This window comes from Capra hircus, chromosome 27 (assembly GCF_001704415.2).
Source record: "Capra hircus breed San Clemente chromosome 27, ASM170441v1, whole genome shotgun sequence".
Lineage (NCBI taxonomy): Eukaryota > Metazoa > Chordata > Mammalia > Artiodactyla > Bovidae > Capra > Capra hircus.
The window spans coordinates 9,062,077-9,090,020 of record NC_030834.1 but is presented as its reverse complement, the minus strand read 5'-3'; the positions used below and the strand labels follow the sequence as shown (position 1 = coordinate 9,090,020).

At 54.1% G+C, this 27,944-nt stretch overlaps 1 protein-coding gene across 2 annotated transcripts in view; it reads left to right on the top strand.

Moving 5' to 3' along the window:
* GPAT4 (glycerol-3-phosphate acyltransferase 4) overlaps nt 1-19,097 on the top strand; it is a 30,628-nt gene extending 11,531 nt beyond the window's left edge. For both annotated transcript variants that reach the window (XM_018041983.1, XM_018041984.1), the window contains 12 exons: nt 1,883-2,826; nt 10,347-10,416; nt 10,540-10,840; nt 11,533-11,607; nt 12,342-12,431; nt 12,569-12,662; nt 13,437-13,552; nt 14,297-14,352; nt 14,830-14,915; nt 17,970-18,098; nt 18,182-18,261; nt 18,441-19,097. In XM_018041983.1, coding sequence (XP_017897472.1) covers nt 2,662-2,826; nt 10,347-10,416; nt 10,540-10,840; nt 11,533-11,607; nt 12,342-12,431; nt 12,569-12,662; nt 13,437-13,552; nt 14,297-14,352; nt 14,830-14,915; nt 17,970-18,098; nt 18,182-18,261; nt 18,441-18,549 — 1,371 coding nt within the window. In that variant the 5' untranslated portion in view covers nt 1,883-2,661 and the 3' untranslated portion in view covers nt 18,550-19,097. The remainder of the gene's footprint in view (nt 1-1,882; nt 2,827-10,346; nt 10,417-10,539; nt 10,841-11,532; nt 11,608-12,341; nt 12,432-12,568; nt 12,663-13,436; nt 13,553-14,296; nt 14,353-14,829; nt 14,916-17,969; nt 18,099-18,181; nt 18,262-18,440) is intronic.

Genomic DNA, 27,944 nt, shown 5'->3' with positions numbered 1-27,944 from the left:
GCCCACCAGGCTTCTCCGTCCATGGGATTTTCCAGGCAAGAGCACTGGAGTGGGGTGCCATATCAAATCCTGCTTTGGCTCTACAGAGTTGCTCAGTGTTAATGTGTCGGTTTTGTCAGTTCAGTTCAGTCGCTCAGTCGTGTCTGACTCTGCGACCCCATGAATCACAGCTCGCCAGGCCTCCCTGTCCATCACCAACTCCCAGAGTTTACCCAAACTCCTGTCCATCAAGTTGGTGATGCCATCCAGACATCTCATCCTCTGTCGTCCCCTTCTCCTCCTGCCCCCAATCCCTCCCAGCATCAGGGTCTTTTCCAGTGAGTCAACTCTTCGCATGAGGTGGCCAAAGTATTGGAGTTTCAGCTTTAGCATCATTCCTTCCAGTGAACACCCAGGACTGATCTCCTTTAGGATGCACTGGTTGGATCTCCTTGCAGTCCAAGGGACTCTCAAGAGTCTTCTCCAACACCACAGTTCAAAAGCATCAATTCTTCGGTGCTCAGCTTTCTTCACAGTCCAACTCTCACATCCATACATGACCACTGGAAAAACCATAGCCTTAACTAGATGGACCTTTGTTAGCAAAGTAATGTCTCTGCTTTTGAATATGCTATCTAGGTTGGCCATAACTTTTCTTCCAAGGAGTAAGCGTCTTTTAATTTCATAGCTGCAGTCACCATCTGCAGTGATTTTGGAGCCCCCAAAAATAAAGTCTGGCACTGTTTCCACTGTTTCCCCACCTATTTCCCATGAAGTGATGGGACCTGATGCCATGATCTTAGTTTTCTGAATGTTGAGCTTTAAGCCAACTTTTGTCAGTAAAAAATCAGGGGAAATAAAAACAAGAGTTACTTTTTTCCCTTAAACCTAGATTTCCTTTTCCCCTGCAATTCCATCTCTAGGAGGTTATCCTGAAACTATATTTGCACGTGCATTTTGTATGCTAAATCACACAGGCCTGTTGCATTGTTTATAAGAGCAGAAGGGCAGAAACATTGGTGTCCACCCTCAGGAGAGAGCCGTAACCGACTCATGAAGCATTCTTGCAGCTGAGAACTGTACACCTGTCTACAGGAAGGGAGCTCCGTTGGCGCGGAGGCAGTACTGTCTCAGGACGTGTCAAGCTAGGAAACAGGACAGAAAGCAGCGTTCAGCGCAGGCCTCCTGCTGCCTGGGCGGCTGGGGCAGGAGCGGTCCCTGACGGTGTCCCGGGGTGTGCGGGGTGGTCTCAGGAAGCATCCAGAGCGTCCTCATGTTGGGACTGCTTCTGCGGCTCCGAGCTCCGGGCAGTGGGGGACAGCGAAGAGGCCCGTCTTCTCCTCCTCGGAGTGTGCCCTCTTTATCTCTCGAAAGGTGTCTTGTGTCCATATATTTTCTTTTCCTTAATTCATTTTTAAAATTTGAGGTCTGTGATGATTTTTTTTAATTGAAGTGTACTTGATTTATGGTGTTGGGTTAGTTTGTGCCGTGCAGCAGAGAGACTCAGTTTAGGCATATACATACGTTCCTTTTCATGTTCTTTTCCGTTATAGTTTTATCAGGACACTGCATATAGTTCCCTGTGCTGCACGCTGGGATCCTGTTTTCTGTCCAGTCTACATGTAGTGGTTTGCATCTGCTGAGCCCAGACACACGTGTATTTCCTGTTAGAAAAGTGTGAGCGGCCCCAGCTGGTACTTAGACCAGCGGGGTTGAAACCTAGATGAAACGCCTGCGGTTTTCATCCACGCCCGCACACACCGCCTGTTTGCCCTGCCGGCTCCCCTCGACCTTGGGGAAGAGGAACGCCCCGGCGCTCGGCCCCCACCCCAAGCGCAGTGCGCCCCTCCCCTCGGCGCCGTTTGTGTCGCAAGCCTGACGGTGTTTCTGTCTCCTCCTCCAGCTTCGGCAGCATGTAAGCAACTTCCTGCCAAGAACCCAGGTCACCGCCGAGAAGAGGGCCTGAGGGAGGAGCATCCAGAGGAGCCCGATGCCAGGCACGCCTGGGATTACACTCCCTGCGGGCAGCATGAGTCGTTCCCTGCCAGCGCCTCAGTGCCCCTGGCAAGGCCTGTAGCTCTCCGGGGAGGAGGGTCCCAGGAGCAGCGCGCCAGGAGCCCCCAGAGGAAGGATGGGGCCAGATGTGAATGCAGTTTTCAGCTTATGAAGGAGTTTTAAGGAAAACAATTATTTAATTTCCAGTTATTCACGTTCACAAGACTTCTGTGGGAAGTGCCAGCGAGTCACACCCCCCTCCCCATCCCCACTGGAGTTATCAGGCTTTTTCTGGCAGCACGTTGAACTCTTCTTGGTACTTCTGGCAATGACAGACCTTCAGGACAGATTTATCTGCTAAATGCTCTTGGGCAGGAGATACAGGGAAACTTCTGGAAGCAGTGCCAGCAGAGCAGAGCCCAGAGCGCGCCCAGGCTGCTCACTGGCCGGGCTGCCCCACCTGGCCTGAAGACTGAGCCCGCCCCGTCCGCCTGCAGCCTGTCTCCAGGGAGGCCCTCGGGGCCTCCTTCTGCACTCATCCTCTGCCCAGTCTCCGTTCCGGCCATCGAGGGATGCGAACTTGGGAATGGAGTTGACCCTCCCCAGGCCGGTGCTGACGGAGAGGACCATCTGAGGCCAGCTTTGTTCACGGGGAGGAGGGCGCTGGCCTGGCCTGCATCCCCCACCATGTTCCTGCTGCTGCCTTTCGACAACCTGATTGTCAGCCTCCTGGGCATCTCCCTGACTGTCCTCTTCACCCTCCTCCTGGTTTTCATCATCGTCCCTGCCATTTTCGGAGTCTCCTTTGGTATCCGAAAGCTCTACATGAAAACTCTGTTAAAGATCTTTGCGGTGAGTATGCTGTCTACAAACGGTTGCTTCCCCAAGGAGAGGAGAAGTGCCATTAGCCCAAAAAAAAAAAAAAAAAAAAGAGTTGTTTCTGTCTGGTTGGTTGTGAGCTCTCGGAGGGACGTGGAGAGTATGGGTAGGGTGGGAAGGAAGTGGCATTTTGAGCAGAAAGGGTAACTAACATGAGCTTGTGAAGCCTGTAGCAGTCTTTTCCTTTGAGCTCAGGTACTTGCATGTTTGGTCCATCTGAGCAGAGGGACCACACCTGGCCTATATGTTTCAAAAGGAGGGACTTAGAAACAGTCACTGCGGGACACCACCTGTGATTATGTAACAGATACTGAAAGTCAGAGCTGCTGCTGGCATGCTGCCTCACTGATAAGTATGGGAGAGTCTCTCTTTTCTGTTTCAAACATCTATCTTAAATAGGTTCTTAGACTTCAGGCAAAAAGAAGTCACAGAAAAGGGCATTTGAAGAATTGTGCTAGTTTCTTTAAGACAGAGGAGAAGGAAAATATTTCCTAACATATGTCAGAACCTAAGTAGTTAGACCGCTGAACAGAACTGGTCATGGGGTTAAGGAAATGGGCAAGAAGTGGTATTTCCTGGAAGTTGATCTGTGCCGCGAGCTTTTCAGTATCTCTTCGGAGGTTTGGTAATTGATGAGCAGTATCTGTTTTCAGTAGGCACCAGATCTTCAGCTGTTCTTTTCTACGGCTGAGACCATGTGTAACTGGGGAAATGCACTCGTAATAGTGAAAACACTACAGGTGTATTTGTTCAGATAGTATCTTAAAGTTCAGAATAATTTCACTTGCTGTCCTTTGGTTCTCTGTAGTTCTGCAGTGGACCAGGGTGTCTTATCAACGATAGATTTTATCAGTGAAGAAATAGTGATTCAGAAAGATGAAGTGAGCCAGATGAAATGCTCCATTACAGCAAAAAATATTTCTATGTATATTATTGAAACTTGTGTTTTAATATTTAATATTTGTCTAAGAACATAACTTTTTCACGTTTAAAAAATTGAGGTGAAATTGACACTATAGAAGATTAACCATTTTAAAGGGAACAGTTCGTCAGCGTTTCTCATAGTCACAGGGTTGTATGACAGCCACCTCTGAAGTCCCAGGGCCTCTTCATCACTCCAAAAGGAAACCCCATGTTCATTAAGCAGCTGCGTTTCTGTCCCCTCCCCCCACCCCCTGACATCTGGCAGCCGTGAATCTGTGTTCTGTCTCTGGATTTACCTGTTCTTGGTATTTCATATTAACGAAATGCTATAAAATGTGCTCTCTTGTGAGTGCTTTTGTTGAGCATAACTTTGTAACCCGTGTCAATACTTTGGTTTTTGTGGCCGAGTAATATGCCACCGTGTGTTTGTACTGTGATGTGCTTATCCACTCATCCATTGATGGGCTGTTCACCTTTTGGCTCTTGTCCATAGTGAGCTATGGTGGGCTTGTACGTATTTGAGCACTCATGTTTGGTACGAAGATTTCTGAGCACTCCATATGGTCTCTGGGGGTGTCTTTGCTACTCAGAGAATGCTCTGAGACCAGCAGCTAAGTTGTCACCTACAACATTGGAAATGCAGGCCACAGGCCCCCTTCAGACCTACTAATTCGAATCTGTGCTCCAAGAAGCCCAGGTGCGCAGTAAAGCTTGAGAAGTGGCAATCTAGTCAGTCATTAGTATTTGTTTTAATTAATTATGAAATGTAATTTTCTTGAACTTTAGTCCAAGAAAATCTTCAGTAGAACCCAGGGTTCCTGTGAACCAAGTAACTGCCCGCACCCCCTTGCTGCTGTATGGAGCGAGTCGGGCACCTGATAGCTCACAGCGATGGCGAGTTTTCATTCACACATTTAAGCACGCGATTAATTCATAGACCTATGGGAATCCTTATTTTCAAAACAGAAAAATAAGAGTAATCAGATCAGAGTCCTTTTGTAGTAGCTAAATTCTTAAAATTTGGGTCACTTTGGGTGAAGAAGACCTAGAATATATGTACATTCCCTATTCCATTTTGAAAATGTCTCCTCAAATCAGTATTTTAAAGTTCCATGGGACAGGTATTCCTGAGCCATCAGAGACTGCTGACCACACCTTGAAAATCACTGGAAATGGAAGTCATGTATACGTGTGTGTGCACACGCACGCACTCATTGGTGACCTCAAGATTTCAGATTTCAGGATCTCAGTTTGTACCTCGTATTTCCTGGAGGTGTGTGTCAGGCGCTTGGAGGGTTCTGGGTATCCCAGGACTCCTGTCCTGTTGAGCTTCCTGGATGATAACAACTTGGCTGTGAGCCCAAGTAAGGGGTGGGTGAGGTAAGGGGTGGGTGAGGAAGGGCTGATGCATCCCAGCAGGGCCAGTGGGTGGTTCTGCAAGAGTGGTCCTTCCTCACCGTCTGAGCAGGGTTGTTGCTCTGATTTGATCTTGGTGGACATTAAGAACTGAATGCCATTTTTATCAGCAGTAGTATGAAATACAAGTTGGATTTGGCCAAACTGATTTTAGATCTTGGAAATACATCAGGGTATCCATGTATACATCTAAAATACAAAACTTGTGGGTGGGTGCTTTTAATAAAGACAGCACCTTTAGTTTGCCTTTTTTATCATCTTCATCCCTTCATAAACTGGGGTGCTCTGTGTGATTTTGCAGTGGGAAGGAGGCTTAGAGATCATCTTCATTTCGTGGGTCTCTTCCTAACTACACATCTGAATGACCTGGGGAGCATTTAACAAATGACTTGTTTGGGAGCACTCGACTACCCCCTGGAAAGTCTGGTCTAACTGGTTTTGGTGGGCATTTTTAAAAAGGTCCCCCAGTGACTCTAACATCTACCATCACGAGGTGGAATCTGAATGTTTCTAACCTACAGAGCATGGTGGCCTTGACGCTGTGTGACCTGTGAGGTTAGGGTGGAGCAACAGCACAGCTTCCACCAGACTCTGGAGACTTGCCCCCGAGCCCGGCCGCCATGCCACGAGGAAGGCCAGGCCCCGTGGAGTTCCAGCTCCCAGTTCTGGGGAGGCTGTGACGACAGGCTGATGGCATCAGCTGCCACCCTCGGGAGCTCACGGGCCTTCAGGGAGTTCTAGCCCCTGCCTTCAGCCTCCACCAGCCCATGCCAGACCCTGTGCAGTTTGCAGATTCAAGAGCAGAGTAAATAGTGGTGGTATTTTAAGCCAGTGGTAGATAACCAGACAAATAATAATAGTTTTGTGTTGCCTTTTGGTTGTGGTAATATTTTATGGTGGTCTTAACAGCCTGTGCATAGAATTTTCAGCCAGCTGTTCTGCACATTTACTAGAGAATCTTTATCACGATGAATCAAGCTGGTTGTCTGCTGGTCTGCACAGTGCATCAGGCCGTGCCTTTGGAGGGCCTGAGTCAGTGCAGCTGGTCTGCCACGATGGCACGCCTCCCCGCATGCCTCAGTGCATCTGCCCAGGGGCTGGAGGGACGCGTAGTCGGTGTCTTTCCTCCTGGAGGACAGCTTGCAGGTCCTGTTAACGCTGAGTGGAAATGCTTTAGTTTTCTTAATGTTTGTGCTTCAGGTTTATTACACAGCACAATGGTGGTGATGATGTTTGGGGTACAGTTCCTAGAAGAGGACTTTGAACTGAGTTGAGAATGATTTGGGAAAGCAGTGAAGAAAGTCTATATATAAAGGAGAAAGATAGGGGTGAGGAAATGACTTATTTTTTGCCCGATGCCAAAGCGATTGACCAGGTCAGAGGAGGCGGCTGTAATGTGCTTTGACATCAGGCTCCACAGCAGAACTGGTTGGAAACCAGTGATGGAGGTGAGGAGGTCAAAGAGGCTGAACAGGCGGTGGCATTGTGGTGGGTAGGTGTGACCCTTTTGAGGGTTTTCTTACCAGCTGTGAGACGACCTAAGTCCTCAGACCTGGAAGTCTGCTTCCTCCAGGGAGTGGGAGCGTGGTGCATGCCTCCTTCACATGGTGCAGGTCCAAGAGGGGATGTGTGTCAGCGGCACCCCCTTCCCACCCCCGTGGGAAGGGTGATTCCAGTGTGACTGGGGGGAAGTAGCTCAAAGGATGAACGGAAGGAGATGAGAGTGAGATTACAGCGGGGAGGATGCTCAGAAGTGGTTTTGGAGACCTTGATGAAGAGAAACCTTGGTCATTGGTGAATTAAACCCAGTCCTTTTTGACTGCCTAAGTGCTGCATGGCACTTGATCAGACTCCGCTGCCCAGCACGTCTGGGTGGATTCTGGATTCTGCCCACTGAGGCAGCTATAGTTGAGTAGGAAAGACCGATGTCTGCCTACAGAACCGATTCAGAATGTGACACCAGTTAAAATATGCGGGTGGGGATGATCTCTGACTGCAGGAGTTGGGGAGGTACCATTTCATCTAAGATTTGGCATTCGAATGGATTTACAAAGGAAGCAGTGCTCTAGGAATGCAGTGGGTAGAGGCGAGCAGGGGCAGTCTGGTTTAGAGACAGTGCCTGGCTCAGGATAGGAGAGCCATCAGGTTCCTGGAGGGGCTGAGATAGCTTATAAAACCGGCTGTTCTTTAGGCTTTGAGAAGCCATTGAAAAGCCCCTGAAAGCCCAGGCCAGGGGATGAGACCAGTGTGCGTCATTTGGCTTGGAGGGAGGAAGGAGCACAGTGGAACCTGTCGCACCTGTGTAAGTAAGAGAGGCCGGTGGTGGCCTGACTCAGGCAGCTGGGGAGGAAGCGTCCGGGGCGGGCTGAAAGGACTGGGTGGACAGATGGGCAGCTTGGGTATCCCAGGAGGAGGGCGGGTGACGGGGAGCACGGTGGGGTCCGGGCGTGTGCATTTGCCTCTCCCTCTCACACCGGATGTGAGGGCAGAGGGATGCTGGCACATGGTCATGACCAGCAGGTGATCAGAAATGTGAGGTGTGAAGTCAGGATTGTGAATTTGATGGCAGCTACCAAGTTATGGAGAAGGAAATGGCAACCCACTCCAGTATTCTTGCCTGGGGAATCCCATGGACAGAGGAGCCTGGTAGGCTACAGTCCACCGGGTTGCAAAGAGTCGGACACGACTGAGCGACTTCACTTTCTTTCTATCAAGTTATTCCCTCATAGCTCAGTTGGTAAAGAATCCACCTGCAATGCAGGAGACCCTGCTGGGTCAGAAAGATCCTCTGAAGAAGGGAAAGGCTACCCACCCCAATATTCTGGCCTGGAGAATCCCGTGGAATGTGTAGTCTGCGGGGTCGCAAAGAGTCAGACACTTTTTCACTCACTGAGCGATTCTAGCCAAAGCAGGGAGGGAAGAGAGACTTGTTAAAAGATGCTATCTCTGCCGGGGAAGTGGGAGAGGGTGGGGTGCTGGGAGCCTGGCTTCTCTGGGGGCTGATTCTTGGGCATCCACAGTCTGGTCGGGGAAGGGGCGGTGTAGGCCAGCTGGAGAAGAGGGGAGGTCTCGCTGAGACAAGGCTGCAGAGGCTGTCTGGCCTTCCCCGGGTGCTGGGCTTCTGAGCGGCAGCACAGCAGAGTGACTAACCAGCAAAGATGCACCCGTCACCCCGCCCACCTTCTAAGGGTCCGGCCTGCCTGTCACCTGCCGAGGGCTGTCTTGGGTTTAGTCTACAGGGCAGCGTGTCTGTGCCCCTAACAGTCTCTGTGCAGGAGAAGCTGAGAAGGCAATAATTAAGTAATCTGACCCTGAACAGGGACTCAAGTGGCATGTTGGATCAAGGGAAGGAAGAGGAGATTTTGGCGAAATGAGCTCTGGACCTGGGGCTCTCACTTTATTCTGGATATCTGCACATGATACTTCTTAAAAATGAGGCTCAGAGAAGCCAGGCGTGCCATTCTCAGACGTTGCTGATGCCAGTACCCCCTCCCGAGTCCCTTCGCCTGGCAGAGCAGCCGGTCACTGGGTGCCTGTCCCAGGCGGCCCCTGCCCTGCCCTCTGCCCCTGTTCTGCTGACTTCATCCTTCACACAGACACATTTTGTGATGTCCCCGAAGTTTGGAAAAGCAAAGCTGGAAGAACAAAGCAGGAGGACAGGAGGATGTTTATCATGGAGCCAGAAGCCACAGGCTCACTGAACCAGCATCTTTCCAGTTAAAGCGGAAGCAACAGCCTTCTGGAACTTTCCATCCTGAGTCGGTGCTCACAGCTGTCTGCTCTGGGGCTCCGGCGGCCTGGGGCGTGTGCTCCCTGCCTGTCACAGTCCGACCCGCGCGCCAGCACCGAGGTTCCCTGACTTGGGCCTGCAACACTGAGGCAGTCTTGGCCAGAACAGAGACATTCTGGGCGATCGAGCTGTGTCTTTGTACCAGGCTTGGCCCTGAATCGCCTCTTCCCTAGATGGCATTCCCGGGTGGGAGTTCGTCTTCCTGCACTACAGCAGTTATGTTTACATTTTCTTCTAGAAAAAACGTCCTCCGTGCCAGAACCCATCAGGGGCTAAGAACCCGACAGGGGTCGTGTGTGTTTTCCCGCCTCAGACCTTGGCGTGGGTGGCTTTGTAAGCGGCCTGTCTTCTCTGGACCATGGCGTCCGAGAGGTTTCCGCACGCGCTCAGGTCGCTGAGGAGGCGCACATCCTGCTGCTCGCTCCGCCACCCTGCTCACACCTCAGGCTCTGCCAGCAGGGTCTCACAGAGGCTTTGGCTGTGTGGATTCTGTGGCATCGTGGAGGGACAGGGTTCTTCTCTCCCTAGCATAGCTGTGGAGACAGGAGTTTGAAAGGACACCTTTGAAACGCGGGTTCTGTGTCCTTGTCATCGCGGTCCCGGCATCAGGCAGGTGCGAGCTGGCATGCTCGCCCCTCCCTCCCGCTAGTAGGAGCCGCCCAGCCCCGGGCTCTCGGGTGGCACTTAGGGTTCTGATGAAGGGCAAGAGGCTCTAGGAAGAGGCTCCCCTGTGCTCCCTGTTACTTTAGTAAGATGAGGGCACTGAGGGCTTGCAGTCTCCCAGAGCCTGTCACACACAGCCTCTCATGTCCTCGCCAAGGGAAGGTCGATGCACCTTCATCCAGTTTTGTGGGTGAAAGAGACCAGCGCGATGGGATGAATTGCTGAAGGCACACAGAACTCTCGAACTTGGGATTTGAACCTAGTTTTTTTTGCTTAACTTTTTTTTTTTTAATTAACACTAAGCTATTTTCAAGCTTTTTGTGTCAAATTGTGGCGTTTCCCGTTAGATATTACTCAGAGGGTAAATGGACAGTCCACGTATACATAGTATTTAAATCTTTTATCAACTCAAAAGCTAAAATTGTTGCTTTCTTGGAATAATTTGGGAAGCAGGCAGTACCTTCCCGGACAATTGGCTTGGCAGTTGGCGAAGAGCTGTCATTTGGCAGAAACAAAGGAAGCAGTCCAGGTCATCAGGGACAGGTCTGCCCAGAGGAGAGGGCTCCGAGCTTCCCCAGAGCCCGCACTCCAGGTGCAGTCTGATCCGGGGTGATTGGGCTTGAGGCTGCCACAGACCGGAAGTGGAGGAGCCCCCTGAGAGGAGAAGGGGCTCACCCTGTGTGTTGCTGTTCCCCTGCAGTGGGCTACCTTGAGGATGGAGAGAGGAGCCAAGGAGAACCACCACCAGCTTTACAAGCCCTACACCAATGGTAAGACAGGGCCCCCGGGCCCCCCACCCCACCCCTGCTCCCTGCGGCAGGCAGGGAGTATGCCCTGAGCATTTCTGACGCCCTTCTCCCAGCGGACCACCTGAAAGGGCTGTTCTCTTGCAGGAATCATTGCAAAAGACCCCACGTCACTAGAGGAAGAGATCAAAGAAATCCGCCGGAGCGGGAGCAGTAAGGCGCTGGACAATACTCCTGAGTTTGAGCTCTCGGACATTTTCTACTTCTGCCGGAAAGGAATGGAGACCATCATGGACGACGAGGTGACCAAGAGGTTCTCGGCAGAGGAGCTGGAGTCCTGGAACCTGCTGAGCAGGACCAATTACAACTTCCATTACATCAGCCTGCGGCTCACCGTGCTGTGGGGCTTGGGCGTGCTCATCCGCTACTGCTTCCTGCTGCCGCTCAGGTAAGGCCCGGCCCACGCCCCGTGCTTCCACTTCAGAGGAGGCTGGTGGAGCCCTCCCATCAGCCAGGCCGGCCGGCTCTCGGAAGGGTGCCCGGCTTGTCCTTTAGAAGGGTCCTGGGTTGTCTGCATAGCAGACAGAAATAAGAAATAGTTGAGTTTCTCAAAGACAAATTGCTTGTCTGGACGGACTAAGCCCAGGGACGGGAGCACGGTGTTCTTTGTGGCCCTCCTCCCCGGGCCTGGCTGGTTCTTTCCTGCAGCTTCTTCTCCAGGACAGAGGCGATATTGATCTCCCGGGTCTCTGTGCCATGTGCTGTTCTGAGTAGGCCTTGCCGGCTGCTGGCACCTTTGGACCCTACTTCCTGCTGCTTCACAGAGAAGCTGTGCTTTTGCCAGGGGTTAAAGCCAAGGGGAAGGGGGAGGCTGCAGGACAGCAGGTGCCTGAGGGCAGCATGGCCAGCCATCGGCTGCCCTATCCTTCTGGCTGCTGCCTGGTGCCGAGGCGGGGGTGTCTGTCAGCTGAGAACCAAGTCATGGCACCCTGTCCCAGGAGAGTGAGCGGCCCCGGTTCCGATCCCGGTGGGAGCCCTGTGTGAGCCAGCGATCACGTCTGGCGTTTTCACACATTCAGGTCTACACTCAGGGCAGGAGTTTGTCTGTCTGCTGTACTGTAACTTGTCTTCTCGTTACAGGATAGCTCTCGCTTTCACAGGGATCAGCCTCCTGGTGGTGGGCACAACGATGGTAGGGTACCTGCCAAACGGGAGGTGAGCGGAGCGTGGGTGTTGGACTCTGCGGGTACCGCAGGGGGTGGGCGGTGCAGCCCAAACCACAGGTTCTTAGATGGAGTCAGTAGCTCCATAGTAACTGACTCAGCAGCAAAGCTCTGTCCCCCCTCACTGATCTTACCTGTGACTGTTCTTTTTGCCCTCCAGCCCTCTCATTCCTCCAGCTTTAAAGACAAAACAGAGAAAGCACAAAATGGTAGTGTCCAGGGCTAGCAGGCTTTACAAAGCAAGTAGTTGAGTTTTGAGCATTCGTCAAGAGGGTAAGAAGTGTAGGTAGGTAGGTAGGTCCTTTTTGTTTGCCTTTTCCTTTTTTTTTTTCTTTTTTAAGAAATGGGATCCTTCTGGGAAGTTCTGGGGCTGGCAGACCTCTCTTCTGCCCCAGCTGGTGGGGAGGTTTGACTCTCTGGCCTCCGCCTGCCTCTGGCTGTCACTGGCAAAGACTCTAGGGGACTCACCTTTGCTGGAAATTCTCGGGCTGAGACTTCTGAGTCCATCACCCGCGGTGAATGTGAGCTGTCCTCATCATTTCTTCCTTTGTCTGTAGACAGAAAGACGCTAATACTTACCGTAGACACTAATAATTATAAAAATACTTATATATACAGTTGTGAAGGGCGTAGGCAGCGATGGTTAGATGGTTAGACCCGGCACCCTTTGCTGACTCCCTGTGTGCACGTAAGGTGAAAGCAGAGCTCTCTGTCCCGTTGTCGCAGGTTCAAGGAGTTCCTGAGCAAGCACGTGCACCTCATGTGCTACCGGATCTGTGTGCGCGCCCTGACAGCCATCATCACCTACCACGACAGGTGAGGGTCCACGGGGGCGCGGCGTGGCACGCGGGGTGGCGCTGCCGGAACTTGGGGGGCTGGACCCCCGGCCAGATGCACGTTCCAGACGCATCGTCTCACGCCGATTCCCCTTGCTCCTCGAACCTTGTGAACAGGAAGAACCGGCCTAGAGACGGCGGCATCTGCGTGGCCAACCACACGTCTCCCATTGACGTCATCATCCTGGCCAGCGATGGCTACTACGCCATGGTAAGGCCTCCCTCCGAGAGTCCTCTAGCTGGTCACGGCCGGGAGCTCTGTCTCCAGGGGGTGAGCGGGCAAGCGTGCTTTCAGACTCGGGCCCCAGCCTGGGCTGTCACCTTGGTTTCCGTGGCCTCAGGGGCTCCTTGGGACCTGGGTGCTGTGAGCCGAGTGGCTGAGCACGTGGGGAAAGTGGAGGTGGGCAGTGGAAAGGCGGGTGGAGGTGGGGAGGGGGGTTTTCTTTCTTCCCCCAGACTTTACACTTTTTATTTTATGTTGGGGTGTAGCTAGTGAACAGTGTTGTGGTAGTTTCAGGTGAACAGCAAAGGGGCTCAGCCATACGTATACATGTATCCGTCTTCACACCACCCCCCCGAGAGGGGATTTGAAGGGACGGGGCGCAGAGGCCTTGGAGAATCCACACAGGGAGGGCATTTGGACACAGAGGGCTCTGCTTCACGGTTCTTTGTAGGGTTTTCCCTTGCACATCTGCTGTCACAGGTTAGAAGGAGGATTTAAATTCAGAGAGTCTAACTAACAGTGGTTTCTAAACAGTAAGGAACCTCTGGTTACCAGTAAAGCGTAGGGGGAAGGAGGTTGGGGACCGGGGACTTTGTGTGAGGATGGTCTCGCTGCCCTTGGGTGCCGGGGACTTTGTGTGAGGATGGTCTCGCTGCCCTTGGGGACCGGGGACTTTGTGTGAGGATGGTCTCGCTGCCCTTGGGGACCGGGGACTTTGTGTGAGGATGATCTCGCTGCCCTTGCCCCTTCCTCTGCGAGCAGGTGGGGCAGGTGCACGGCGGCCTCATGGGAGTCATCCAGAGAGCCATGGTCAAGGCCTGCCCCCACGTCTGGTTCGAGCGCTCCGAAGTGAAGGATCGCCACCTGGTGGCCAGAAGGTAAATGAGCGACACGCACTCGCGCACAGCCCGATTTTAGGGGAGGTCGTACCTCCAGCCTTCTCCACTGAGCCCAGCTGCTTCTGAATCTGAAATGTGGACTCTAGAAAGTATGGAAACTGTAGTGTTAACGAGTTAGTAGTGTTTTTAACCTTTTTTTAATTTAATTCCTTGAACCCATTGTCATAACAACCTACAAACTTTTAATGTGAGTTCAAATCTCAAAATGAGCTCACTGTCACACATGAAAGCACACTTTGAGCAATAGAATAAAGCGCAGCTCTGTTTCCAAGGAAGATAAAAGGCAGACGTGGCACAGGTTAGGGTGAGAGCTTTGTGTAACTCGAGGAGTCGAGGCTCCCCTGAGACCCGCTCCCCAGGGCCAGTGGGCCGCCCTGTTCCCTGCACTGTGTCTCAGGGCTGCAGGGCCACCCAGCACGGCCCTAGGAAGTCGGGGCAAGCATTTCTCGAGGCTGCTCTGGCAGGTGAGCCCGTTAGGCAGTCTCAGATCAGAGCCACAGCCTGTACACTCAGACTCACGTGCTTCACTCAACAGCTGTTCGTGCTAAATAGTAATCAACCCGGGTTCCCTGTCCAACTTAGGCCTTTTGTCTGTTAGATCGAGGGTTTGTAAAAGGATCATGTTCATTAGCCTGCCTTTATACCACACCCAGCATCGCATCTAGGTGGATGGTGATGGACGTGAGGCTGGCTGGCCCTCCCTTCCATTTCTCTCTTCTGCAGGCTGACCGAGCACGTGCAGGATAAAAGCAAGTTGCCCATCCTCATCTTTCCGGAGGGTAAGCTGCTGTGTAGGGAGGCCGGGCAGGCAGGGGAGTCCAGGGCTGTGTTGGAAGAACCTGTCTTCACCGCTTCAGCTGGGGGCCCTTTGGGCTGGTCCTGGAACTGAAAGCTCAGGGGACTCAGTGTGGACAGCGAGTGCTGTCATGTGGCCGCCTCCTGCATCTTTGCCCCCACGCTGCTTGAGCTTGTGGCACAGTCCTTCCCCAGCCTTCCCAACTCAGCGGGGGGTCTGGCCTCCCCTCTGGGCTCCCTGGGACCCTGGAAGGTGGTCCTGGAAGGAGAGAAGAGGAGGCAGGGCAGTGGTCTGCTCGCCTCCCTCCAGCGTGTGTTCCCACGCTGGGGAGGTGACAGGCTTATCCTCTCGGAAGAGCTGTCAGAAGGACTTTTACTATTATATTGAGTCCATAAACTGTTGCTGATCTCTGGGGTAAAGGACCGAAAAGAAAAGCATTTTATTCTCTTCTGCATTTTAGGAACCTGCATCAATAATACATCGGTGATGATGTTCAAAAAGGGAAGTTTTGAAATTGGAGCCACAGTTTACCCTGTTGCTATCAAGGTAGGAGCCCTCCCAGCGCCAGTGGCCATCACCGCGGCCGCTGCGGAGAGTGGGCGGCTGCAGCCCACGCCTCAGAGCCTTCGGGGCTTGGCAGAGCTCCGCACGTGCTCCTCTTTGTTCATAAACCCACAGCTCGGAAGGCACTGCACCTGAAGGGGGCTTCCTGTGGGGCGGGGAGGCCCGGGGGTCTGTGCGTTTGCCTGGCGGTGCGGGCGGGTGGGCAGAGGCCGTGTGGCCTTGTCACCAGAGAAGGAAGCGGCTCCTCGGCTTTGGCTCATGTGGCCGCTCTTGAGAACAAAGGGGCCTCAGGAGCCTGTCCCGTCTGCCCCACCTCGCGGGAACCCGAGCCTCTGGCTGTTCAGACGCGCTTGGAGAGAAGGGACGCACTTTGCCAGGCTTCCTTTTTCCTCCTCCTCACCCCTCCTAGCCCTTTGCTCTTATAAATAGATGCACGTTGTTATTCATAAAAGAATGCCAAGTTACATTACTACCTCTAAAAATACACAGCCTTTGTCACTGTGTTTAAATTATTTAGGTTGACAGAACAGGGTGATGGTGAGCTTGAGTCAGAGTGGTGTTTGGGATCTCACGGGCCTCGGTCGTCTGTAGGAATGGTCCTTGTTTTCACCTGGCAGCAGCTGGTGCAGCTGGGGAGGCGGCATTCCCCTGGGGGAAGCGCAGGCTCCCAGGCCACGCCGCTTTCTCAGGGAGGTGACAGGCCAGGCTGGTGGGGAACGAGCGGCTGCAGGGTGAGTAACGGGTCTCTGGACCAGGGCTGCTGGGGAGTTGTTGAGGATGCTGGTCTGGAGGAACAGGAGAGGCTCTGTCTGCAGGGTCTGCCGTGGTATGAGAATGGGGAGCGTTGGTGTGGCACGCATGACGTCCCGCAGTGTAGCATCCTGGGGGCTCAGGGCCTCCCACTGGGTGTCTATTAAAAACCAGCTGCTGCACAGAAGCCCTTCTTCCTCGCTCCAGAGTGTTGGGCGTGTTTTTCTGGTTGTGGTGAGTGGGGGCTCCTATTCCTTGTGGTGTGCAGGCTTTTCACTGTAGTGCTGTTCTTACTGCAAGCACAGGCTCCAGGCGCACGGGCGCAGTAGTTGAGGCTCCCAGGCTTAGTTGCCCCATGGCAAGTGGGATCCTCCCAGACCACAGCAGTGGAGCCCGTGTCCCCTGCATTGCCAGGTGATTCTTACCCATGGTGCCTGGAAACCCCAGTGTTGGGTCTTCGCAGCTGTGTCAGCATCAGCTGGTGGGGCTATGAGCATGCCCGTTGTTGGGCCCCACGCCCAGAGTTTCAGAGCTTGCATTTCGACCCCATCCTGGGTGCTGCTGGTGTTGCTGGCCGGGAATCTCAGTAAGAAGCTGCCCTTGGTATTTTCAGAGTGTGGACCCTTGGACAGCTACATTCTCTCTGGAACACGGGCATGGCCATTTTCCTTCCATCCGAGGCTAAGGAAAGCCCACATGTGATTAAGAACTTCTGCCACCCAAGTAGTTTTCTAGTTTTTGTGAAACTGTCATTGGTAACCAAACTTGCATAACCTCAGCGGTTTCCAAGCCTCTCCCTGCATTTCCACCAAAAGGAAGCCGTTGTCTGATCTGGAGCAGTGTATTGCTGATCTGAGTGTTGGCCTTGCTTTTCTCTCCACGGTGTCTGCCCAGCGTGGAACAGAGACTCAGGCCTCAACAGAGGGCTCTCACACGTGAGGCCAGGGTTTCTCTCCAGTCCTGCTTCGTGAACCGTGGCAGTGTTTTCCTTGCCGTCCCACGTGAGATCCGTTCTCCCACATTTCCTATAAGTAAGCCTGAGTGCCTTCATCTCTAGTCGGGTCTGCAGTTAGGCACAGCTCTCTTAACTTTCACTCTGAGAGTCATAGAATGCAGGCTTGTTCGTCCTGCAAGAAGAGCATGCAGTTCAAACCCATCCCGCCAAGTGTGAGCGGCTGCGCGCGGGCGTCTCGGCCAGTGTCCCTTCCCGAGGACTCCAGAGGGCGCCCACCGTGGTGGCCACCGAGTCTCGTGGGGTCTCCTCTGCTTTTTCACTCGGGTCCTGGGTGCTTGCGCTGCAGTCACTCTCCGTCTGGCGTCGCATCTGGGAGAGCCCCAGACCCCGTGGCGGCCCAGCCCTGGCCCTTCTCAGGCTTTCTCCTCGAGGATGCGGCCCCGTACGCTGCCTGTCACCTCCCATCCCGCCCACCCCACTGCACTCGTGTTTGGGAGCACGTGGCTCACAGCAGTGGCCGCGTCACCCACGACATGCCCCTTGCCAGGGCCTCCACCAGAGGGGCGGGCAGGGGACAGCGTCTGACGGGCACTCCCCCGGGGAAGGCCTCTGTGCCTGGCCACCCAGGCGGCCTCTCGGCTTCTCACGGTCAGCGAGCCCCATGAAGGGTCAGGACAAAAGCAGAGCTTCCTCATCGTCTGCTCCCGGGTCTGGGCCCCAGAGGTGGGCTTTGAAGGCTGGCCGCCATGTAAGGTCTCTCTGGGGAGCTGCGTGTCAAAGTGCTTGTGAGTGTGTGACGTAACGGGAGCAAGTGTGGGCATCCTGGTGATTGTTGACTCGGGGCTGGATCTGTGGCACCGTGGTCCCGTCCTCTGCGCGCGGGTCGGTTGGCTTGAGGACCTAAAGAATAGATGCTGGACGCCCGTGAGGGAGACAGGACGAGGTGGGGAAGGGCTGCATCCCCGCTCTGCCAAGGAGGCAGGTGCTGCTGGAGGCCAGCGGTGCCTGGGCTGCGCTTACTGGGGAGTGTTCGGGTCGTGGGGCGGGGAGCCATGTCCTCCTGCTCACCTCACCCCGGGTTGGGGGCACTGTTTGGAAAGGTTGCTGTTCGCACACACGTAGAGCCTGTTCACAGACACACACATAGAACACTGTTCACACACACAAACACACACTGTTGACACACACACATATGCACACACAGACACACGCAGCCTATTGACACATACATACTGTTGACACCCATGCAAACGCACACACACTGTTGACATACACTCTTGCACGTGCGCGCGCGCGCACACACACACACACCCCGCCTTGTCACCCTGCAGTATGACCCGCAGTTCGGGGACGCCTTCTATAACAGCAGCAAGTACGGGATGATGACCTACCTACTCAGGATGATGACCAGCTGGGCCATCGTCTGCAGCGTGTGGTACCTGCCCCCGATGACCAGACAGGTGGGTGCCCAGCCCATGCCCGGGGCCCCCGTGCTCTGTGCCCCACGCCCGGCTCGAGGGCTGGCACACGTCCTCTCTTGCAGGCGGAGGAGGACGCGGTCCAGTTTGCCAACAGGGTGAAGTCCGCCATTGCCAGGCAGGGCGGCCTGGTGGACCTGCTGTGGTGAGTCAGGCCAGGCTCTGCCCGCCGAGTCTGGGGATGGGATTTCTGAGGCGGGTGCTGCCGGCTTACTCCGTCCACTCAGACACCCCCTCCCCGGGTGTGGGGGGCGCACAGCTGGCCGGGAGCAGGGTGGGCTTGGGCTGCTGCTCGGATGCCCAGCCCTGCCGTGCTCTCGTCAGGGACGGTGGCCTGAAGCGGGAGAAGGTGAAGGACACATTCAAGGAGGAACAGCAGAAGCTGTACAGCAAGATGATCGTCGGCAACCACGAGGACCGGAGCCGGTCCTGAGCCCTGCCGCCGCCTGGACCGGCTCCACGCAAGGACTCCAGCGTCCGAGCCGCCCAGCCGCCCTGGGACAAGCTGCCTTGTGTCCCTTTCCGCCAAGTTCATTGGAGGAATGCCATTAAAAGTCCCTCCCCACCGAGCCTGAGCGGCCTGAGTGCTGGGTGGGAGCCCACGTCCCCGCAGGGGCCTGGGGCACCGTCTGTCTGAGGCCCGTGTGTGCGGGGGACCTCTCCGGGCAGCGCTGCCCCAGGAGCGCCCGGCCTCAGGGCCAGACTCATGGGAGAGACTGTGTCTGCAGGGCCGGGGGAGTGCTGTTCTCCCCCCGAGGGGCCGGCGCGGCAGAGGCTGGTCCCCCCGCTCGGCAGCTGCCACACTCGTCTGCCCCCAGACCGGGGGGTGGGGACACCTGCCTCCCTGGGTTGTTGTGAGGGAAGGGCGGCCAGCCCAGTGTGGTGGTCCAGGGCTGGGAGGGGGGTGGGCAAGGGAGAGCCAGAGCCGCGCAGGGTTTGGGGTTCGTTCCTGTGAGTCAATAAAGTTGTCTTTGATGGTGACTAAATCGAGGGGTTTCTCCCTTCACCCTCTCTCCCCCGGCTGTGACCCTGAGCAGTGGGTTTCTCACCAGCGTTGCGGTTCTCTGAGTTAACCGGCATGGGGGCTTGGCTTCCAGAATGGGGGCTTGTGGTGTTGGGAAGAAGGTGATGCCCCCCTGTCAGATGGCTGCTGGGGTGAAGTTGAAGCCCCCCTGTCAGATGGCTGCGCATCTCTGGGTGACTTGGAATCCCCAGCACTGTTCAGATGGTGTTTCCCCCCACATGGGAGCCGCAGGGTTGAGAGTATGTGACGTTGGGGGGTAGGAGACGATCTGGAAGTACGGGCAGGGAGATCCAGGCAGAGATCTGGGGGCCAGGCGGGAGCCGGGGCGGGCAGGCATGTGGTGCCCTGCGGGCTTCGTGCAGCCAGAAGAAAGCTGTTGGTCTCCCTTGCCCGCCTGTGGTCACTGGAAGGCAGGTCCAAAGCCAGGCCCCTTCCCAGTGTCCACGTCCAGGCCTGACTGGGTTCAGTGCTCTCAGGACAGAGCTGCCTCTCCCCCCGACTCGTCCATCTATCCATGCATCCGTCCCCCACCTGCCCCACCCCACCCCTACACTGGCACAGCAGCTACCACACGTTTGGGGGTCTTGCAGCAGCTGTGGGAAGTGTCACCTGGCCAAGCCATCCTCTGGACTCAACGTGGGGAGGTGGTGGCTCCAGGAGGAGCCTGGCTCAGGGGACCCCAGACTAGCAGCGGCATCTCCTGTGACCTCAGTCTGACTCTCAGCCTAGCTGCCCCCTTCCTCCCTGAACAGTCTCCCGTCTCCTGCCAAACATCCACCGCCAACCAGCGAGGAATTCTCTTTCTGCTCTATTCTCAAACCAAAACACTGTTTTAACAGTAAGAACATCCTCTTATGAACTGTTTTACAAAACGTGCAAGAATAAATAGTGATTTTTTAGACTTTTATAGGCAGTACTGTTTGGTGGTTTAAAAGCTCTCTGGAATGATCTTTGCAAAAATCAAGTTCCCTTTTGGAAAAGCTTTCTGCCATTTGGTACATTTGCTTCATGATTGTCATAGGTACTTTGAAACATGCTAGTTTTCATTTTCTCATGTTTTTTTCAGCACATTAGTTTGTTGCTGATAACACAGCAGAGTATTATAAGAACCTGATCTAGAATAGCTGTTATGTAAAGAAATACTTGAGACTAACGATTATTTTTACTTTCACCAACTGAGAAAGGATGAGAATTAACATTCCTATAAAAAGGAATCTCTGAAACTTGTACATAGTGCTTGTTATAAGCGTACAGACTCATCAGACTGCTCCATCCTTTGAAACGGGGGACCCTGCTGCCCCCCAGATAGTCATCAGTTAGTCATAATTGGTTTGGGGTAACAGTCAGTCATGTGGGAAGTCAGACAAAACCTCTCGACACTTGGGAATGACAAAAGAAACAGCAATGTGATGTACAAAACCCACCCGCTTCTGGGACCCTGGCAGCCATGAAGCCTGTCTTGGAGTGAAACCACGTGGTCTTAGTGGGATGAGCACTGCCTAGCTCCTAATCCCACCTGTGGGCCTGCTGCCGGTTTGCCGTTCGGGCCTTACTTCTCTGTGTCTGTTCTGACCCAGAACTAGGGACTTGGGCTGGATGACCTCTAAGGCCCTTCCCATGTCTGAAATGCAACTTTTAAATCTGTTGTTCAGATTTGAGCTCTGAGCTCTGAAGTGGTCTAGGTTCAGTCCTAGGTGAGCTTGGATCCCTTTGGTTCGTGCAGAACATCAGGCTAGTGAAACTCAACCCCTTTGGAGAGTGTCATACGTGTCAAGGAGGGTCCCAGGGTTTCTGGTGGTCATGGGGCTGGGTGGATTTGATGGTTGATCTTAGATTTTTTTCACCAGAATGTGAGAGACTCCTTCCTCAGCTGTTTGGAGAAGGAACTTTGTGAAAAGGCAGGCAAAAATCCCCTTGAGGGGAAGCCCCATATAGAAGTCTGTTTCCAAGCCAGGGCTCAGCGAGCAGTTTGGGATGAGGTCCAACTTGGGGACCTGATTCTTTACTGGGTTGGACCCCGCTCCAGGTTGCTGCCCTGCAGCCTGATGTGAAGGGGTGGGGCGGGGAACTGCTCCGCAGAACCCTGAGTGCCCAGACCAGGCAGCGACGAGGCCATGGGCATCAGCCTGGCTCAGCCCTTCTCAGCAGCATCTTCCCAGGGCACTAATCCTGCTGTCCTGCGAAAGTCTTCAGGGTCCATACACCCTGTTTCCTTCCCAAGTTGACCAAAACCTCAGGATCTGTGAGACGGTGCCTCCCCACAAGTCCTTGATGACCAGATCCACCTGGGGTGCGTCCCAGGCAGCCAGACCTGAGTTCTTGGGTTGCCCCGAGTGGCTGGACGCCTGGGCTGGGAGGGCAGCTGCCCGCACACCGACTGTGGACGGGCTCAGAGACGACCATCCTGCCATCCATCTTGCCCCGCGCTCACCCCCTCTCCCCGAGTCAATACGTCTCTCTCCGATGGGAAAGTTAATAAATTTTGCTCTAGATTAAAAGTATTGATCATTTCATTTGTAAACGATAAATAAAAAGGGGGAACTTTTCATTGCACCAGGGGTAGCGTCTGGTGTGTGTTGCGAGTGGAATTGCGCCGGCCAGCCGGGGGGAGGGCTCCTTGTATGCATCCTGGCCGGCCGGCGCATCGATTTCCTATTAGTCTCCCAGCACCACCCAGTACCACATCATTCCAGTACCTGCTATTAATGGTCTTTTGATAAATAATCACTTGTAAGTCAATAAATTTTTATTAAACAGTGTGGCTCTCTGATTTATTAAAATCCGACCGTGTTTGTCTGGGAGAAAAGGGATGCTGAATTGAAGTGGAGGTTTTCATACATCTTCCTGACGGGTGAGCAGTCACGGCCACCCTCCAGAGAAAAACAATTGCATTTTAACAGAAACAAAACAGCCGAGTTTGGAACTTGGGCTCGGGGAAACTTTATCTCCGTCAGCCTGAGGCTCACTCTGCAGGGAGAAGCTGCCAGCACCGGGGGGCTTCTGAGTCCAGAAGTTTGTGTTTGCTTCCAGGAGGGCTGAGGTGCCGGGGCTGGGCCTCCCCCGAGATTACTGTCTGGATAGCACAGACCTTGTGCCGTAGACGGCCTGTGTGTGCCCTGGAGTAGGCGCTCTCAGCAGACAGATTGAGATTCACGAGATCGCAGTCTTGGGATCCATGAAAAAGTTGCGTGGCATCTTAGTTTCCTACCTGGCCAGATCACAGAAGTCACAGCTTGTGGCAGAGACTGCCAGGAGATGGTTTGTATTTCACATGGAGATCTGTCTGTACAGAGTGTCTTAGAAAGTGGGCCAAACTGCTGAAGATTGGAATCTTTTTTGTCTGAGACTGTATGCTTTTTGTCATCAGCATACAGTTGGCTGGAGGGGGTTTAATTTGCAGTAGAGGGTTTGGCAAGTTTTCACTGAGACTAGTATGGCCCCAAACAGACTTGGGTCCAGAGAGGCCCGACCACGGGGTACAGAACCAGAACTCCCAGCCCAGAGGGAAGCATGAGGCTGGGAGCTCCCCGCCCCGCCCCCGCCCTGACCCACCTCCTCCATTTGCATCCAGCGCGACCTATGTCAGCAGGAAGGGGTTCTGAAGTCTGGATGGCTAGTAAGTTCCACTGAGGGCTTTAATGTTTTTAAAACATGTTAGCAAATCTTTAAATCACGTGTTAAGATGTCCTAAAAATTGAATGTTTTAAACCTGCTGTGAGATTTCTCTTGTTGCTTGAGTTCCTCTTCTGTCCTGGTCTTGGGGGAGACAGCCTGTGGCCTCAGGGGCAGTGAAGGTGGGCGGGACGAGGGCATTCAGTGCCGCCATCCTGCTGGGTGAGGTGGTGGTGACACGGCTTTCCTGGAGCACAGCCCATCCTGCCCCCTGTGCAGGGGGTGCCCAAGGAGCTCTGGCCCATGCCTAACGCTCGGGTCCCCTCCCCTCAAGGGGGACGTAGAGGTGACCCCAGGCAGGGGAGCCACAGGACAGCCTTCTAGGACATGGTCACAGTAAGTATATTCTGCACTTCAGTGCTGAAGTGTTTGTCCGACTCTTTGCATCCCCCATGGACGGTAGCCCACCAGGCTCCTCTGTCCATGGGATTCTCCAGGCAAGAACATGGAGTGGGTTGACATGCCCTCCTCCAGGGCATCTTCCTGACTCCGGGATCGTACCCGGGTCTCCCGCATTGCAGGCAGACTATTTACCATCTGAGCCACCAGGGAAGCCCATTCTGCACTTTACACACACACAACTCAAGTCCACTTCGGAGGTGAAACAGGAGACCTGGGCCTTGCTTCACCCGGGGTTCGCCTCTGGCCTTTGTTCATTCTCCCTCTCTTCCCTTCCCCCATCCTTGTTCATTCCACTCTGCGTTGGGGACACCGGAGAAGATCCATTTCAGGGTTTCTCCGTGAAAGGGAGTCTGCAGGGGAGTCTGAGTCAAGTGCATTCATTACCTTGGGAGAAGGTGAGTCCTGCCGTGCGGCTTCTGTTAACCGCTGCTGGTGGTGGGGCCAGGAGGAGTGAGTGAGGTTGGCACGTGGAGTTACAGGGGCATCTGGGCAGTGCCAGGCAGGTGCTTGCACCACCTATAGGCAGAGCCAGGCAGGCAGGACAGTGGACAGAGTGGACAGTGAACAGGCTCTGTCTCTTGAGAATAAGGGCGGAGGCCTGAACCTTCTAGAATGGAGGACCTGGTGATCCCAGAGTCCAGAGTTCTCAAGCTGCTCTTCACTGCATGTGACCCTCTGTGGGCTGCAGACTCAGTGAGGAGTGGCAGGCAGGAACTGGGGTTGAGAGGCGAGCTGGTCCCTTTGCATCTGATGCCATCCAGAGTCCTGAGCCTAGATGTTCTGTTCCCCCTGACCCCTCCTGCCCCCTTTTGGGGGGTCTGGGCAGACACTGCCCCTCCAGAGCTGAGGAGCTTCTTTGCAGGAGGGCCCCGGAGGGGAGGCCCAGCTCTTGGGGCGCTGGGTTAGGCGGCTGCAGCCTGGGCTTAGGAAGGGCTGCGAGCACTCAGATTGATCCCCTAGCCGTGATCTGTCATTTCTGCGAGGCAGGCGCTGTTTTCTCTTGCTTCAGGAGCCCCTTCGACACCTGCTTTATTTTTCTTCCTGCGCTGACGTGACGGGAGACAGGTGTTAAACTACTTAATCACTTTAAAATTGTTTTAATTTTCTGTTTTTTATTGATCTCTCCAGCACCAATTAATCAGCTCACTGGACCAGGCAGTTAGTACATTAAAAATTGTCAGGGAGGCCGTGCATCTTGCAAAATGTCTAAAAAATATTCAGCTGGCAAATTTCGTTTTTTTTTGGCACGCAACAGTCAGGCAGCAGAACTCCCACTTACGAGGGGCCTGTGCCTCTGAGGCTCGCGTCCGGAGTTTTCAGGGTACAGGGAGGCTTCCGGAAGGAGGTGATCTTTTCATCCCTGATATGCATCTTTCCTTCCACTTTTGTTCCCAGCATCCCACGCAGCGTGGGTCTCCTTTCCCCAAGAGCACTGGGAATTTCCAGGGAAGGGGCTCTTGCTCAGAACCTCCCTTCTGACCGCCATGTGGACAGGACCTCCCCATCTGTAACTGTGCTTGGGACCGACCGGGCACCAGGCCCACAGTCAGGTCTCCTGTCCCTGGGATGTCGGCACTTTAAACTTGTCCTGACGGTGCCAAGGCCAGCTCTCTGGGGCACGGTCACTGCTAAACTTGGTAAACTCTGTCTGTTGGCAGGTGGCTGCGTATCACACCGCCCTGTCCCTGGCACCCGGCGATGCGCCTGAAGTCTGTCCATGGAATGTTCTGGAAGCCCCACCCACACAGTCACGCTGTCCTGTGTGGCAAACCCTTGCCACTTGCCTTTTATCACCCCTCTTGAAAATGATTAACGGCTTGGCTGTACTTTCTTTTTTAATTTAAGTTTTGATTTTATTGAAGTGTAGTTGATTTACAAGGTTGTGTTAGCTCCAGGTATACAGCAGAGTGATTCAGTTATACAAATCCATGCGCGTGCGCACACACACACACACATATATATATATTCATTCTTTTTTAGATTCTTATGTACTTTCTGAATTAAATAAAACACAGGCAGCATAACCAGGGGCTTCAACATCATTTCTTGGGGGTGGAAATTTGTTTTCTGGTTTTCCCATTATTGCCATCGTTTTCCATTTTTTTTCCTATCGCTTTCCAAAGAAAGCCCCTTTTGTATTTTATTTCTGTGTGTGTGCGGCAAGTGAAGTCCCAAGCAACCTACCCGCATGGTCTGAGCTGTCTGCTTCGTTCCGGAGGGCTCCATGCCCCCTCCCTCTCATCTGCCAGGCCCTCTCCCTTGGCTCACCCCTGGCTGGGGGAAGCTCTGTGCATCTTCCCTCCCAGGCTACACAGTTCACTCCGGGCCCCCAACTCTGGAACCAGGGCTGGCAGCCCCCATCTGAGCCGCCTCTGGCCCCTGCCTGTGGCCAGCAGGTTTATCTCCCCCCTGCACCCAGCGCCACCCGCCCTTATTAATTGGTATACAATGGGGCTCAGGCATATAATCTCGTATTGATTTTCTCTCTGGACGCCGCAGCTTTATTTGCTCACATCTGCCTCGTGTTTAACAGGCGCTTTGCTCTGGAAACGAGAGACCTTATCGGGCAGCTTGGTTTCTTTTCCTGGGCCACACAGGCACGCACACACCCTCATGCTCCAGTCGGTGGCCCAGCCTGGCCTCTCCCTGACCCTCCCTTGGCGAGGCATTCCTGGGGCGGGGGGGCGGCGGACAGTGACCCGGAAAGTCCTTCTCCGAGACTTCCTGTCTTTGCACTTGACCTCACGCGCTAGGTCTGACCCTGCCTGCTGCGAAAGTGCCTTTGGCTTTGGGGATCAGACCTGGGTTCAAGCCCACCTGCTCTCCGCAGATGCCCTTGACGTTGGCGTTGTTCTGCACCACAGTATCTTTTTTAATGAATGAATGAATCTTATATTTTTAAGTTATTTCTTTTGGAGTGCTCTGGGTCTTCGTTTCTGTGTGCAGGCTTCTCTCTGGTTGCAGCAAGTGGGGGTGTGCACTCTCGAGTTGTGCACGGGCTTCTCACCGCGGTGGCTTCTCTCATTGCACAGCACAAGCTCTAGGGCGCTCGGGCTCAGTAGCTGTTGTGCATGGGCTTAAGTTGCCCCAAGGCATGTGGGATCTTCCCAGACCAGGGATCGAACCTGTGGCCCCTGCACAGGCCGGCAGAGTCCCAACCACTGGACCACCAGGGAAATCCTAATCTTACTGAAGTATACTTGATTCACAATGCTGTGTTAATGTCTGCTGTACAGCCTGCAGTATCTTCTTTATCTGAGAAGAAGACAGCATACCTGCTTTGTAGGACTCTTAGGAAACGAGTCTCAGGCACCATGCACAGTGCCAGGCACTTAGCAGGTGCTCAGTAAACAGTGGCCGCAGTCAGCCCCCACTGGCGTGAGAGATCACAGCCTTGTGTGCCGGGGAGAAAAGGAAAAAGATACCCCTGGCCTGCCACCATTTCCCGTGGGGTGGGGAGCACATGTCCCCAACCCCAGAAGTGCCCTGAGGCACTTCTGTCTCTGCCCCCATGTCTGAGCCCCACCGGCCTCTGGGGGTTTTGATTTTCCCCTCTGATTACCGTCCTGCTTCTGGGCTGGTCCGCTCTGGGGTTTGGTCGCAAAGGGAAGGCGTAGAGGCCAGAGGTAAACAGGAATTTCCTATTGACACAACATTAATTCTCCTGCTCAGACAGGTGAATGTGCTTCACTCACTTCACCAAGATTAATGATGTGTGTTTGCCCCACTAAGAGAGGCCTAATGAGGGGTTCTGAACACGGGCCTTCTCGGGGACTCTGCAGAAGAGGCTGGCAAGCTGCTCCGTGTGGGAAGGACCAGCCCCTCCGCCACTTCCAGCGTCATCCCTCCCCCTGGAAGGAGCAGGAGGAATTGTTGGTTAAAGAATGTGTCCCGCCCCAGGGGGACTCTGACTGAGGGGGAGGCCTTCTCCCCACACCTGCACCGTAAGGCCTGGAGGTCAGCTCCCCACCCACCCCCTTGGCTGTCTCCTGAAGCTCTCTTCCCACCTGTGCAAGCTGGGGTCCTCACCTCCGCTCGCACCCGAGGCTGTTGTCAAAGGTCGGGTCCGTCTCTGGTGCATTGCTCTGAAGAGTGACAGAGAATTAGAGTGGACAGGCCAGGCCATCTAAAGTGGGGCTTCTGGTAGAGAAGCATCAGGACCACCGTGGGAACAAGGTTGGACCCTGGCAGCTTCTGTTTTGTTACTTTGCAGGTTCAGTACAAAGCTTCCCTGATAGCGCAGTGGTAAAGCATCTGTCTGTCAAGCAAGAGATATGGGTTCCATCCCTGGGTCAGGAAGATCCCCTGGAGAAGGAAACAGCAATCCACTCCAGTATTCTGGCCTGGGGAATCCCATGGACAGAGGAGCCTGGTGGGCTACAATCCATAGGGTTGCAGAAAGTCAGACACAACTTAGCGACTGAACAAAAACAGTAGGTTCAGTACAGCTCAAAGACAGCAAGAAGCGGCCCACAGCTCCACTCTTTGCAGCCGAACAGCTCAAGACAGATAGAGGAGGCTGGGGGGTCGGGGAAGGAAATGGAGGAGGTTGCTACTCCAAATCCTGGACTGTCAGGGTCCCCTGATGATGTCCTCAGCCTTGAGGGTGACAGAAAAACCAGGCCATCTCCTCCAAGGCAGCCTGAGTTGGCAGAGCCCCTCAAGGAAGCCATGTCACTCCGCACAATGAGGACTGGGTGCTGCTCTCATCAGGAATTGACCGTGGCTTG